The sequence below is a fragment of the Denticeps clupeoides genome, chromosome 16 (assembly GCF_900700375.1).
Source record: "Denticeps clupeoides chromosome 16, fDenClu1.1, whole genome shotgun sequence".
NCBI lineage: Eukaryota > Metazoa > Chordata > Actinopteri > Clupeiformes > Denticipitidae > Denticeps > Denticeps clupeoides.
Genome location: NC_041722.1, coordinates 17,495,759 through 17,510,578, shown reverse-complemented (window position 1 = coordinate 17,510,578; position 14,820 = coordinate 17,495,759). Strand labels below are relative to the sequence as shown.

The window sequence follows — 14,820 nt, the reverse complement described above, 5'->3', positions numbered from 1 at the left end:
ACTTTTTTCTTTCTTTTTTTTTTTATACTAATTTCATGAGGTTCTTCTCTATCCTGCTGGAACGTGAGAGCTCTGGGCTCCGCTTTAATGTCTGGCCGGTCTTGCGCCGTCAACGACTGGCGTGTCTGTGCTCGGCTAGTCGCGTCTGTCTATTGAACGCTTGTTCCCAGATTCTGCCGTCGCTGCGGCTGCTAATGCTTCCAACGAAGCGTCAACTGCGGCGACAAAAACACTAACACGTTTGGATAACCGCGCCGTTCTCATACTAGACTCTCGGCGGCGGCTCCTATCGCCACAGTCCGGCCGACACCGCTATCCCCCCCTCAGGAAAAAGCTAAGGTGGGTAATGGTTAGCTAGTTAGTTAGCTAGCAGGGCTAGCTGGGCCAGGGGCCTCGCCGGACTCCGGCGCGGTGACGGTCCGGGGACCCTTCGTGCCGGGCGGCAAAGCAGGCGCCGGTGTGAGCTGGTGGGCCGTTAAAACTGCGGTTAACGGGCAGGGCCGTGGAAGTTCCGAGAACGGCCGCGGGGCAGATTCCGTCCGGCGGCGCTGGGAGTTGAACCCCGTGACAGATGCAGGGTGTGTTGTCGAACCGGCCGATCTTTAGTTGGCTCCTTTCCTTTTGACAAACGTTTGAAAACCCACTTGTCGGTGTAGCCGGCGGTGCATTGTTATTATTTTTTTTTAATCATTATTACGACTATCGTTCAAATGTTACCACAGATTTTCTCGTGTGTATGTTTTACTAGCTGACGTGAAACGGCGCACGAGTTTCTAAAAAGAAGCTTTGTCTTCAGACGGTTTTGTGCCAATCCTTGTGTGACCGATGATGTGATAGTATAACTATGTTCAGAAACATGATATAATGCGGTTTACTGACGTGTTGTTAGCTGTGGCTGGCGATGATTGCAGTGCTTCTGTGTTGTAGGGGCTCGTTCGTTTAAACCCTGTGTACAACTGGACGGCATAATAAATATTTTCCCGGGCTCATGTATGTGTTTGAAGTATGTTTTTGTCATGTTAGGGGCAGTTTTTCCACTCCATTCGATCTTGTTTGTGGTTTCCTGCAATGTCGTGGGTGAGCTTTTCATATTTTCTGAGCATGATTTAAGTGTAAATTTAAATAATAAACAGAACTTAAGGAGATGATCAGGTTTTCACCATTGTCTAAACTGAGACCAGCTCATCTGTCTGTCCTTTTTTTCCCCTCACAGTGTCTCAACATTCGTTCACTTCTCTCTTCTGCCAATTCTGTTCATTCGAACACTTGTTTACACTTATTTATCTCTCTGTCAATGTTTCCCAGGCTCCCTGCTTCTGATGGCCTTGGCTTAGCTGGGAGGGGAGGCGACCCGACCCACCAGCGGCCGAGGCGGGGAGGACGGCCAGAGATGAAGACCGCTCAGCACAAGAACTCTGTGCGGCTCTTGTCGGGCCGAGAGCGTGGAGCCAGGGGCCTCGGAGCGCAGCGCCTTTTACAGCAGCTGGTGGAAGAAAAGACCTGGCGTATGAAATGGCAGAGCCAGGTGAGGGCGTTTAGTGTTTGGGGTCATTTTTAAATGGACACATCCGGTATGTCGCTCTTTTTAATCCCGCCCCCTGAAGATCGGGACAGAATTGCCGAAATAAAGCGATAATTAATACTGCTCTCACTTGAACTCGTCCTGTAATGCCTGGCAGTCCACCAGCTGGTGCATTTTATTAGGTGCAGATGGAGCTGAAGATAAAGTTTTTACACTGATATGCGCAGTAAACGAGCGGTCAGGTGATGAGTTTTGACTATCGAGAAAAATGCAAAAATTGTGAGGAGGTGCATATTAGGTAAACTACATATTCTTGACAAAGTTAAAGTGCTGTGTGATGTGCACATTCGAATAACGTGGCGAGCCTTCGCTCGGCGATCATTCTGGCTGGAATAAGAGCTTTTTATTTGTACAAGCTGGTAGCCGAAGTCACCCGTACAACACGCCCATTTTTTACTTATACCCTGACTAGCGAGAACAGCGCCTAACCACCCACCTACACTAAAGTGTGTTTAACCCCCATATAACACCCATCTCAACATGCATCATTCAACTATTTACATCCAACCCGCTCATTTCCTTTTCTTTCTTAGTCTAGCATGCCTTTCTCCAAAACTACACAGTTCCCACTAAAAGTGAATGTAAATGTTAACACCGAAATGCCTTTTTTATGTCTATGTCTGATATGTCTGCATCTGGTGCTAGTCTGGCCGGGCCCAAATTTTAAAAGTCAATGTGGCCCCGGAGCTAAATTTATGAAAAGCGTGAGTATTTTATATAAGTACAGTACTGTCCAAAAGCACCAATAAAAACAAAACCATTGGTTATCTAAACGGCAAGCACCAAAACTTTACCTAAATCATTTATTGCAGAATGTCCTTATATTTGAATGAAATGATGAACATTATTGACACTCACTTTTTGATCATTGCTATTTGTGTGTTTTTGTTTCACTAATACCTTCAACTATTGCACAGTGCTGTATATAAATGCATAAATGCTTGTTTTTTTGCACAGAAAGTAGATTTGCCAGACAGCCCTCGCTCAACGTTTCTGTTGGCCTTCAGTCCAGACAGGTAAAAATGTATTCCAGCCAGTCCAAAAAGTTTCATGTTTTCATCGTTTCACTTTTTACATTTTTAAATTATTTTCTTTTCTTAAATTCCCCTTCTTAGGACACTGATGGCCTCCACACATGTGAACCACAACATCTACATCACAGAGGTGAAAACTGGCAAGTGCATTCACTCTCTGGTGGGTCACCGCCGCACGCCTTGGTGTTTGACCTTTCACCCCACCATTCCCGGCCTGGTTGCATCGGGATGTTTAGACGGAGAGGTCCGAATTTGGGATCTGCATGTAAGTGTGGATGTGTCTAAGCAATAGAAGGGGGGGAAAAACTCCAGATGAACTTTTGTATTATTTATGCACAAGATTTGAGTTTACATTGATATTTATGCAGTTTATCAGATGCCCTTATTGAGAGCGATTTACAATCAGTAGTTACAGGGACACACCTTCTGGAGACACTCAGAGTTTAGTGTCTTGCTCAGGGACGTAATGGTAGTAAGTGGGGACCACTTTGTGGTCTTTTGGTTCATTGGCGAGTGTCTTGACCACCAGGCTACAACATCTCCTTCCTCTTTGTTTGTGTTCCTCGTTTCGCTTTTCTGTAGGGTGGGAGCGAGAGCTGGTTCACCGAGACCAACATGGCCATCGCGTCCCTCGCCTTCCACCCCACTGCCCAGCTTCTGCTCATTGCAACCAACAATGAGGTGCACTTCTGGGACTGGAGTCGACGGGAGCCCTTTGCTGTGGTCAAAACAGCGAGTGAGACTGAACGTGTCAGGTGATCATATTTTTCCTCGTGTTTTTTTTTTTTTTGGCCTGTAAATATGTTAAAGGTGATCATTTTTCTTGTAGGTTAGTTAGGTTTGACCCTCTTGGTCACTACCTGCTGACTGCTATTGTGAACCCATCAAACCAGCAGGTAAGACAACTTCTAAACTGTAGATACTATAAATCCCACTATTATACAGTTACAAGCATCTTAGTGAATAAAGCATTTTGGAATATTCAAATTACCATAATATGTAGAAGCAGTTATGCACATTACCTTCAAAACTTTTAAATGGACTCTTTTGTATCCTGAAATGTATTACTGCACAACTCTTGTCTGTGACCTTCAAGGGCAGTTGTTTAATTGTACTTCAATGAATTGAATGAATTGAGATGTTTGTGTGAGTTGATATTGTCCAGACCACATTTGGACCCGGTTATTTTAGCTCTAGTTTTGCTTCTTTGTTTGCCTCAGCAGAGCGATGATGACTCTGAGGTTCCCATGGACAGTGTGGAAATGCCTCATTACCGCCAGCGCTCCTTCTTGCAGTCTCAGCCCGTGCGCCGCACCCCCATCCTCCACAACTTCCTGCACATCCTGTCGTCGCGGAACTCTGGCGTGCAGGCGGGGGAGCAGCCCGCCCCTGCGGCAGACCTCCCATTGGGGCGTTACACGGCTGTCCGCGACCGTCCCCGCCCACCTTACCATGACTGTGTGCAGCACTTGGGCATGGTTTGTTTCTGTAGCCGCTGCTCTGTGCCGCACGATCCCTCTCCTCCTGTCCAGGACCTGCCTGGCTCCGCCTCACTGGAGGCTCAGTCCCACACCTCCACCTTCTCCCCTGCCCCGACGGAGCCCCGCCTATCAACCGAGCCCCGCTCGGGTGTCCGCCCCTCTGCCTTCAGCAGTGTGTACGGCAGCGCGGCTGGAAACTCTTTACGCAGCTTGTCTTCAGGCTCCGGAAGGCGAGTGGTCCCTGGCGTCATGGCCAGCCCTCCTGTGGGCCACCAGCAGCTGAGCCTGGACCCCGCGGTGAGGGTTCCAGGGACAGACTGGATGGGCAGCATGCTGAATGTACGTCCTGAGGCGAGGCCCGGGAGTGTTGCTCCTCCCAGAACCAGCGCATCCTCAATCAGCCTCCTGACTGTTCTGAGACAGCGGGAAGGCTCCTCCCAGTCTCCTGTTTACACGTCCGCCACGGAGGGGCGGGGCTTTCTGTCCTCCCCCAGAGGGCTCTATAGCAGTGGCAGTTCCTCCGTGGGACCCAGCACCAGCAGCGGCCACCACCCGCTCGGGCAGGGTGACCGCAACAGCCCCAGCTCTATCCGCAATGTCCTGCAGTGCAACTTGAACCGCTACTTTATGGAGTATGACCGCATGCAGGACGCGGAACAGCCTTTAGGGGGCATCAGTAGGGATAGCAGCCAGGAACAGCAAGCACAGGAGATGCTGAACAACAACCTGGACTCGGAGAGGCCTGGCCCCTCCCACTACCAGCCGCTCCGTAACAACGATGGCGGCTCGGGGCTCTCCCGCTGCCGCATCTGCCACAACCTCTTTACCTTCAACCAGGGAACTCAGCGCTGGGAGCGCACCAATCAGGCCCAGTCTTCTGAGGAGAACAACCCCTGGCAACCCCCAGCTCCTGCCTTTGACAACATGGGCCAGGTAGCACCCGAGGACCCCCAGCTTCCGGACCGGAGAGTCGTGGAGCCCGGCCTGGACTCGCCTGGAGTGGACTCTGCTTTCCCACGTCCCGGTATCTCCAGCCAGTCGGGGGAGCAGACAGTGGGTCTGGTGTACAACCAGGAAACCGGCCAATGGGAGCGAGTTTACAGACAATCTGCCACCAGTCGTGCCGGGAATGTATCACAAGAGGCCTTAAACCAAGAACTGCCTGAAGAAGCACCTGACGATGACTACCTGAGGAGGTACGACATCACACGTACATCTGGATGAACAAAAACAGTAGTACATAGCATAACCTAAACAGCTTAATAACAGCCAAGTTGCCGGCATTTACAGAACAAATATTTCTTTTCTTAAGTTATAAAATGGGCAAGAAAATAGGTGATTGCTGATCTCACAATTTGGCAAACCTGTTTACATTGGTTTTCATCATTACCTCCTCATGTAGGACTAGCTGGGGGCTCAGGGATTATGTGTCTGGTCTGGTGAGTGCATAGGTGCAGTTTTCATGGTGAAAGCACATGGTGACACAACGAAATGTGTCCTCTGTGTTTAACCATCACCCTTGGTGAGCAGTGGGCAGCCATGACAGGCACCCGGGGGGCAGTGTGTGGGGACGGTACCTTGATCAGTGGCACCTCAAAAATCCTTTTGATTACGGGTCCGTTTCCTTACCCGCTAGGCCACCACTGCCAAGGTATTATTCTTATTAGCCTCTGAAACCTCTTTGCAAGCATCTGTTGGCATGCAGGGCATGTGAGATTGTGGTGAAAAATGGTCTCGCTGACTAGTGTGATGATGTGATCTTTCTTTATGGCTTAGAAGCAGGCCAGCGTGAAAAAGCAGATTGTTTTATAGAAATAATATGTATATACAGTGTGTGTGTGTGTGTTTACAGGTACATTATTTTCATGCATTCAGCTTTTGCTTGATGAGCCACAAAGGCAGGTCTGTACTCAGCTCAGGTCTTAATGATTTCATTAGCTGCGTAAGCGAATGTTGATTTGAATTATTCACAGCAGTCCTTTATCATGTCAGCATTACTTTGGCTTTACCAGCACCTTGAACGGTCAAGGTGGCTTTCATGCCAGCGATGTTCCACTTGAGGGCAGTCTGTCATCAGCTGAGCAGGCAGCATTCTCGCTCTAGCAAAGCCACACAAACCTCCGTGTTCCAGAAGTCCCTTTTATCGGGAAAAGTGGAATGCATTTTTTTTCCCCCCACTTCCAAAAACCGAACCCGCCCATTGGCCGACTCAGATCATGTTATTGCATTTCGGTCTCCAACAGCCCCGCCCCACCTCCCACCTTCCCATCGACATAATCCCACTCATCCCATGTGCCTTGGAAGGGTTGCAATTAGTTTCTGTTTCAAGGGCAGCGTTGAGAACTTGACCAATGCGAATCTTCCAGAGCCGACTCGTTGCCTAATGGCCCGTGAGTGGAGAGCAGTGGAGAGCCGCCCTCTGGGTTCTGCCCCACTTCGCCTGACACCAGGCCAAGGAGTTCTGTGCAGACAGTCAAGACCCGTCTGGAAAGCAAATAACTAAATATGCTGTTTGCATTCACATACATACATGTACACACACACACACACACACACACACACACACACACCCTCCTTGCAGCTGCAGCATGACCTCATTTACAATTTGTCCAGGTTTAATGGCGCACAGAGCAGTTTTTCCCCAGGAATCCTAATTTGAGCTCGATTTTTATCGACGCCTGAAACTGCCGGATTCTGGGGGTGGGGCATCATATTTATCCATTTTTTTCCAAAGGGTTCCTTGCAGTGAATCGGAAAACGATGCGAAGGGTCGGTCATTTTAGAGCAGCAGTCGTTTGGAATGCTTGCTAAACTCTCAAGCTCTACCTCCCAGGACCTGATTTTTGGATCCCAGCTGCGGCTTTGTGCGTGTGGAGTATTGCATGTTCTTACTCCACGCTGCCGCAGGTCTCCTCTGGGTTCTCCGGTTTCCTCTTGCTTTACAAATGCTTGTATACTAGGCCGATTGGTGCTTTGTAAGTTGGAGTGAAAGGTGTGTGCACCTGGAGTGAGTCCCCGCTTTGCACCCCCTGTCCCGAGGTGAGCTCTGGATCTGGATGGCTGATCTGGAGTCAGTCAGTGAGGTCCTTATCCAGAGCGCCTTACAATCAGCAGTGACAGGGACCGTCCCCCTTGAGATACTCTGGGTTAAGTGTCTTGCTCAGGGACACAGTAATACTAAGTGGGGTTCGAACCTGGGTCTTTGTGGTCGTCTGGTTAATCGGTGAGTGTCTTACCCACTATTACCACCCTATACCAGGGACTTTTACCAAGTGGCCAAGAGAGGATGTTAAAGTTCTCATCTTTAATTTTACTCTGTGTGTGTGTGTGCTTTCATTGATTTTAGTCTCAAAGCAAAATTAATATTGCTGGGAAAAAAAACCCGGAATAAATAAACAAATAAACAAACAAACAAACCCCCCAAAAATCCATCCTGACTTAACAAATTGTCTAATTTAATGGCCGATTACTCCCACATGCCTTTCACTGCATTCCGTATCCAGTTAATAATTGGCAAACTGTTGTTCCGTTGGAAATGAATGAACTTTCAATAGCTGCATGGTGGTTGGAGTGGGTGGAGAACAGGGGAACTGGTTGAATGTTATCGCCAGCTCTCCTTTTCCAGGCTCCCCCAGCTCCTGATCTTGTGGCCCATTGTGTCGGAAGATGCATGGTGGCCACCTTTGTAAGTCTGTTATTAAGTCGATGTAAACGGCATGTGCATTTTCCTCTTTTAAAGCTCTAGGTGGGCAGCGAACCTTCTTATTGATTTGAAAAGTCACTGTCAGGAAGGGTTGAAAAGGCCCCTGGGTGCCCGATTGAGCCGTTAAAGTGTCTAACTGTGTCTTAATTGCACCTTGTGCATCTTTTAATGTCTCCTTGCGGTGCAGTTGCAGCTTTAGATCACAGTAACATTATGCCAGTAACTCCAGCCATTGATCTGGAATCCGTTTGGTCCGTTCTCATTACCGTTTTAGTCTGGAACTGAAAGGACCAGTTGATTGACAACTTGAGTGTGCGAAAGAATAAATGACACGGGCAGAAAGCTATTTGTCACACAGTCTGGACTGAGGCACATGTTTTGAGCATGTCACTGATGGACTCTGGAACAAGAAGGTTCTCACGCGGCATGCTTTGCTGAAGCAGCGCTACCGCAGCTATCGGTTTAGCATGAAATTGATCTCAGGAGAGAGATTATGACCCGTGTTCATGAAGCCTTTCAGAGTAGGGGCACTGACCCCTGTTAACGAGCGAGGTGAGGATGAAGCAGAAGCGTACTGGCGTCACATTAGGTGACGTGGCTCCCTGTCAGTTTAATACGATTTTCAGACGTGCCCTGTTTCCACGTTCCTTGATTATTCGGTTGTTCCATGTAATGCCACCAGGCCAGCAGAGATTCTCTGGCTTCATTAAATACGTGATGGTTTTGTTTGAGAAAAAGTCTGTTCTGTTCCCAGGTGTATTTGCCGATCGTTTTCCCTATATGTACAATATTAATACATTGAGAAGCTGCATTATTAAAACTTTTTTAAGCTCATTTGAATCAGAATTCTTTTTTTTTTTTTTTTTCCTTAAGGACTAGTGTCCAGCAAGGTTATTTTGATGATTTCTCAGAACATTATTTAATAAATCCAAGAAAGAAGTGCTGTTAGAAAATATAAATTCAGCAATATACCTTTTTTTTACGTGGTGATATTGTGTCAATACAGGGACACCAAATATTTTGCAATATTTTTGTATTTAAATTTTGTCCACCGGGCGGTGCTGTTTATCATTTTCCGTGAGGTCAGCAGAGATGAGTCAACATGCGACTACAACCTCCAGTCCTGTAGATGGCGCTGTACAGCCGGGTACATTGATTTACTGCTTGGCATTTCAGGCAGACTAATTTCAGCTCGGCTTTTGCATTTTCAGTGAACTGTGGGATATCGCAAATGTACAGTATCGCAATATATCGCGATATAATTGTATCGGGAGATCCTTGCCAATACACACCCCTACAAGACAATGAGTCTTTGGGGTATTTCTCACACAGCATTTATGCTGATAAATTGCTTTCGCCCCCATAAAAGGTCTTTTATTGTTTCTGTTGCCCTTACAGGAGGCTGCTGGAATCGTCTCTCATGTCTCTCTCGCGGTATGACGTATCCGGGTCCCGAGACCATCCCATTTACCCAGATCCTGCCAGGTGGGTTGCTCGTAAAAATCTACTTTATTGAGAGGGCTGTGCCGTAATCAGGTACTGTACAACTGTACAAAAAAAAAACTGTATTAACTGTGGCCAGAGTGACGTCACCTCTGACAGCTGCCGTTTTTGGACCGATGATGATCCTAGGATGCATTTTACTGCTATTACTGTGCACATGACAAGTAAAAATCTTGAATTTAATATGATTAACGTATCGATTTAGCTGGTGTATGGTTAGAGATGCTGGCTGGACTCCAGGAGCTTCTGCAGCCGCGACAACATGCAAAGATTTTTGAAAACTAACTGAATAAAAATGGAAGTTTAATGCAGCCATGTCGTGCAGTGCTGTTCCAATTATCATTGGCTTTTCATGTTTGCTTCTGCAGTTAGATCCATCCATACTGAGCCAAACGGCCAAAGCTCGTCATCAGTATCAACATAAATCACCTCGCGTGTTTTCAGTTCATACGAGCACGTCCCTCAACGTCCACTTAAACTTCTCCATACTTCATCTTCTGAGGACACGTGGCTTGATTTGCGCCTTCATTTCCCAGCGGAGCCATTTCATTCTGTAATCTGCTCGCTGGCCTGTGGACGTTTGTCTCCATATTTAATGTCATGCAAATAACATTGAGGTGAATTCAGTCCGCCCGTCTCTCCGCGTTCAGATAAACACATTTTGTACAGCGAAGAAGCAGACAGGCCTCCGGAGAGCTGAAGCTGGCTTAATATGTCAAGTGACGGAATACGAATTGATTGCTGCCGTCTCTGACTCCAGAACCGCGGGCTCTAGTCCTGTTCTTGCCCTTGTGACCCTTGAGTCCCGGAGTCTCCCTCACTTCTTGGTTCTTGGCGGAAGATCCATGTCAATTTTGCACCACGACGCACTGGCAGGGTTGGTTCGTGGACCTGCTTGTCTTGGTGTAATCGATTGACCCGTCTTGACACACTCCCACGCGCCCGCGTCTCGACTCTGCCAGAAATGTCGGCGCCCCAATTAATTTGCCTGCCTCGTCACGTTCCTTCTCCCCACCTTCCACAGAGAAAGGGTTATTATGGCAGCGCAGTTCTCTGACCTGTCATTATTAAAGTCCTTAATTACAAGTTTTACATAATGCATTATCACCGTTCTTTTTATTGAGCAGAAAAGGCACTTTGAATGTATCATCAGATGTCATTTCCTGTTGGCTGGAATTTCAGCAAAACAGGGTGAATTCTAATTCTGTCATTAAACCGGGGGGGGGGAGTTGGGGGTCTGGTATTATATTACTCTTACGGCCCGTTCACCCAAACTCAGATGTTCAGAGCAATTATTGGAGCTCACTAGGGCCTGAATGTTCTATATGTGCAATACCAGCGTTTTATTGTTTTATTACTCATTGCTGCTTTTCATTTTATTTACTAAGATGTGCATTGTACATTACAACATGTGAAAGGAATCCCAAATGAAGGTCTGTTCTTTGTTCTGTTACGTCAGTGTAACAAAGTTCAGTCTTGGCCTGTCATGCATTTAGTGTGCACGTTTTAATTTAGATAATATGATTATTGGAACAGTTCAAAAGTACTTTAGCTTCCTATCGATTATAACTGCAGTTGCGCGTCAGTTTTCTGTTCTCGTACAGGACCGTCTTTGTGGAAGGTTGTATTTATGGATGCTTGCAGTTAAGCTGCATTTCTACTCGTTTATTCATGGGTAGAAACACTCTCTCCTCTCACACTGAGGATTTATTTGCCCAGTTTTCTGTTGTAAGCTTCCCGAACACGTGTGTTTTTTGTATTCCCAGATTATCTCCAGCTGCTTATTATGCCCAGCGCATGATCCAGTACCTGTCTAGACGTGACAGCATCCGTCAGCGTTCACTGCGCTACCAGAATCGGCTTCGGCCCCTGTCTTCCACCTCGGACTCGTCCAGAAACAACCCCTCCCCCTCCCTCGAGAACAGCGAGGTGGACTTTGAGGAGTATGAGTGAGTATTCCCTCTGTAGACTCACAAAACGCTCTCGATTTGGTCAAGGATGTATAAACAGTATGAATTAATATGCATACATGTTAAAATATAAAACTTTCTGCTTTCTGCTCGTTTTAATTGCTTTTTTTTATGTAGTCACTATGGTTACAGGGCAACACAGGGTTATGAAAAAAGTGAAGCTTAGCAAAATCACTTGAAGCATGAAAGCATTTATTTTGTAAAGAAGGCAAACCATGCTGACTGTGATTCACAAAGACTTTCACAAGCTCTGTAGGATTCCTCCCGGTTTAAATCCATGTAGCGCTCCAGAGCTGCTGTTTTTGTCACCACAGGTTTCCCCCCTTCAGGGTTCAGAGGTTGGCTCTGTCTTGTTCATGTTTTATGCATTGGGTACCAGAACATTTGCCAGACTACAATCATTCTATATCAAAAACCTCTCTTTTTTTTTTATCCTTACATTTTGTCATATAAGGAAACACCACTAGAAGGAGCCGCCTGATTGAGAGTGAATTGATTGTCATTGTGATACGCAGCACAACAAAATGGGTCCACTGCCCCAATGTGACTATGAAAAGGAATGTGTTCCTTTCAGACAACATTACATGATTTGCTAAATAAAAACAAAGATAATCAGTCAAAAAAAAACTGTCCTTTGTGTCAGCAGCCCAGTGTTAGAATTCTCATTTTCATGTGCCAGTTACTCTCAGCATGTTTTATTATCTGACCACATCACATATCTCCAGTCCATGCATTTAGTTGTCACTCTATGGATTTAGACACCGTAAAAGTCCACTTTTACCATTTTGCCTACAAGCTACTTGTTATGGTTGATGTGGCACTTGTACGCAAAGTGAGTAGCGTTTTCATACAAATTACGTTCTCCCCTTCAATCATATGACAGGTTGACAGGTTCCACAAGCAAATCCATTTTTTCCCCCTGGTACACGGTGCGACCTGAGCTCCTCTGAATAGTTTTGGGCCGGCAGGCAACTGACACCCACTCCATTCATGTACAAACCTGCTGCGCAGGGAGCAGCTCTTGGAAACAGGCGAACGCGCTTGGAACAGATGCGATTCTGAGATCTCCAGATTTGTCACAGTCTATGCCCTAATTTTGTCCCCACAAGGCGCGCAGCCGGAATGTTCGTGGGTGCAGATTAAACTGGAATATGCTCCCCTAGAGAAGGGTAATCTCTGAAACTGTCCTGCCACCGCCCTTTACCTCCCTCCCGCTCTCCTGCCTCTCTCCCATTTAACTCTTTCCCCTTCCATCATCTGCAGCAGAACATGCAAATGCCACAGAAAGGGCACGGGATAATAAAGGGGGTAAGAGGTAATCACGTTAGCGGCTCCTCCTCATCCAACACTGCAGTAATGCTGATGCCTCTCGAAAGGCAAAGAGTCATGGCTCACGTGCAAAGTGGTTTAAAGTGTGAACATAAATCTGTTTCGCTTTGACCTCTGCTCTTTCAGGCTAGATCAGCATGACTTTAATTTTCATAAAACCATCACCTCGTCTGTCCACGTTCTGCATCAGTATTTCAGAAGGTTTACGTTTTTTTTTTTTTTTGCAGTCCTATTATCATGGATCTTTTGTAGACGTGAGTCTATCTTTAGATGAAGACTTCAAGCTGAAGCCCAACCAGGACCTCATTTGGGCTTCGTTTATTTTCTGAATCTCCTTGAACATGGTCTTTTAACAAAACGTGGATTTGAGAATATTTTTTTTTCAGAAGATAAATAGAATGGATGCTATTAAGCCTTTTCTCTTAATGCCCCCCATTCCCAGGAAAGTCTTTTTTCCATATTTTATCCCCTAAAGTTTCCTGTCATTACTGAATCTAAGATCAGTTAGGAAACTTCTGGGTCCAAATGAGGTTTAAAGATGCAGTTTTGTTCATTTTTGACTCTGCAACAATGTCCAGTCTGACGCTGCTTCTGTGTTTGGCAGGGATAATGGTGATCGAACCAGACACAGGGCACCACGCAATGCCAGAATGTCCGCCCCCTCTCTTGGTCGTTTTGTACCCAGGTAAAGGTCATTTACTGAGATTACAGCTCTCCTCCCTCTTCGTAAGACTGGGTGCTCATCATTTTTCCTTCTCTAGGCGATTCCTGCTGCCCGAGTACCTGCCGTATGCAGGAATTTTCCATGAGCGGGGCCAGCCCGGCTTGGCCACCCATTCCTCGGTCAACAGGGTCCTTGCAGGTAAGCACCCTTTCTCATGTTTCACTGTCGAATGCCCCCGCTGATGTAAAAATCTCTCCCAACACACCTGAAGCAGGCGGGCAGTGTTCCTGCAGTCATGTAAGAGCTTTCCCGACCTGGCCGCCCACACACCGCATTATTTTTGAGGCTGCGCCTCTCACGTCACTCCTCGCCTGTTGTAATATTAGCCCATCAGCCCATCAGGTAAGTGTTTTGGATGGAGGGCCCGCACATTACCAGTGGCCCTTTCATTCCCTTCCCACGCACCGGGAGCCGAGTCCACGTGTGGCGGCCTGGTGTGTGTGTGTGTGTGTGTGTGTACCGATGGCTAATGAATTCACAAACGAGGGTACTTCACAGCGGCGCCCGCCCATGCGATCGAAACACTGCTAAAACCCTGGTGCTAAAGAGCTCGCCCACCGGAGGGAGGAGGAGCATAAATAAATTAATGAGTGCATTTAGACCCTGTACACACAATGCATGTATGAAGCCACAGTTACTGTTAAAAACGGCAAACACCCAGGCTTTAGGGAGTACTTCAAGTACTAATGCTACTCAGCTGCCTTAACCGAAATCTCCACACACACACACACACACACACACAGAATCTCCATCACACACTAATTGCCTGATACTGAGAGCTGCCATTGTCTCACTTTACGTGCACTTCACTTTTTTTTCCCCGCAGTATTTGCTCAGCAGGTCTTACTGCATCCTTTATTTTCTTTCTCCTAAATTGTATTTAATTGTATGTGTCTTTTAAAGTCAGGTGGGGTGTTTTTATTAGTTTTTTTTTTTTTTGAGGGGGGTATTTTTCACCAGAAGAGGACAGTAGTAGCTAGGCGTACACTCTCTCAACTGGGAGAAGAGCCGTGGTTTGTGTTTTTCCACAGGGGGATGCACTTGGGCAGTTCACTCATCTGCACAGAACAGCCACAGAGCGTGCCGCATCAGGGTGGGTCAATAGCACGACCTGCGCCGCTGGGTCAGGAGATGGAGGAACAACATATTATTGACTCAGTGGGCAAACCTTGGAGCCGACTGCAATTACCCACCCCACCAGAATTGCCTGCTAATGGCCTGTCTGAAGTGGAGGGGCGGGGAGTATGTGAAGACTCCGTGGTGGCTGCTGTTATAAAACCCCCATCGGCGGTGGCGGCAGCAGCAGCCTCAGTCTGTTTTATGCCCGGCCGTGGTTCTTTATAGCCTCGACAAGGAGTGTATTGTCTCAAAGACTGTTCTTGCTCTCATAGGTTATGAAATAAATTCAGTGGTACCATTGTGCTCTTTTGCCTTAAAAGCAGCTGTATTCTATGAATGCAAAAACAAAACAATGTGCTGAAAAGAACTGTGAAA

General features: G+C 46.9%; 1 protein-coding gene across 4 annotated transcripts in view; it reads left to right on the top strand.

Annotated features, from left to right (window-relative positions):
• The first annotated feature begins 153 nt into the window (after positions 1 to 153).
• The window catches only part of ambra1a (autophagy/beclin-1 regulator 1a), a 51,644-nt gene continuing 36,977 nt past the window's right edge, over positions 154 to 14,820 (top strand). For 2 of the 4 annotated variants that reach the window (XM_028956329.1, XM_028956326.1), the window contains exons 1-11: positions 154 to 339; positions 1,306 to 1,525; positions 2,540 to 2,598; positions 2,698 to 2,881; positions 3,199 to 3,371; positions 3,446 to 3,512; positions 3,837 to 5,293; positions 9,199 to 9,285; positions 11,070 to 11,252; positions 13,207 to 13,287; positions 13,364 to 13,464. In XM_028956329.1, coding sequence (XP_028812162.1) covers positions 1,391 to 1,525; positions 2,540 to 2,598; positions 2,698 to 2,881; positions 3,199 to 3,371; positions 3,446 to 3,512; positions 3,837 to 5,293; positions 9,199 to 9,285; positions 11,070 to 11,252; positions 13,207 to 13,287; positions 13,364 to 13,464 — 2,527 coding nt within the window. In that variant the 5' untranslated portion in view covers positions 154 to 339; positions 1,306 to 1,390. Of the gene's footprint in view, positions 340 to 1,030; positions 1,078 to 1,305; positions 1,526 to 2,539; positions 2,599 to 2,697; positions 2,882 to 3,198; positions 3,372 to 3,445; positions 3,513 to 3,836; positions 5,294 to 9,198; positions 9,286 to 11,069; positions 11,253 to 13,206; positions 13,288 to 13,363; positions 13,465 to 14,820 lie in introns of those variants that run through there. The other 2 variants (XM_028956328.1, XM_028956327.1) reach the window with 2 other exon arrangements.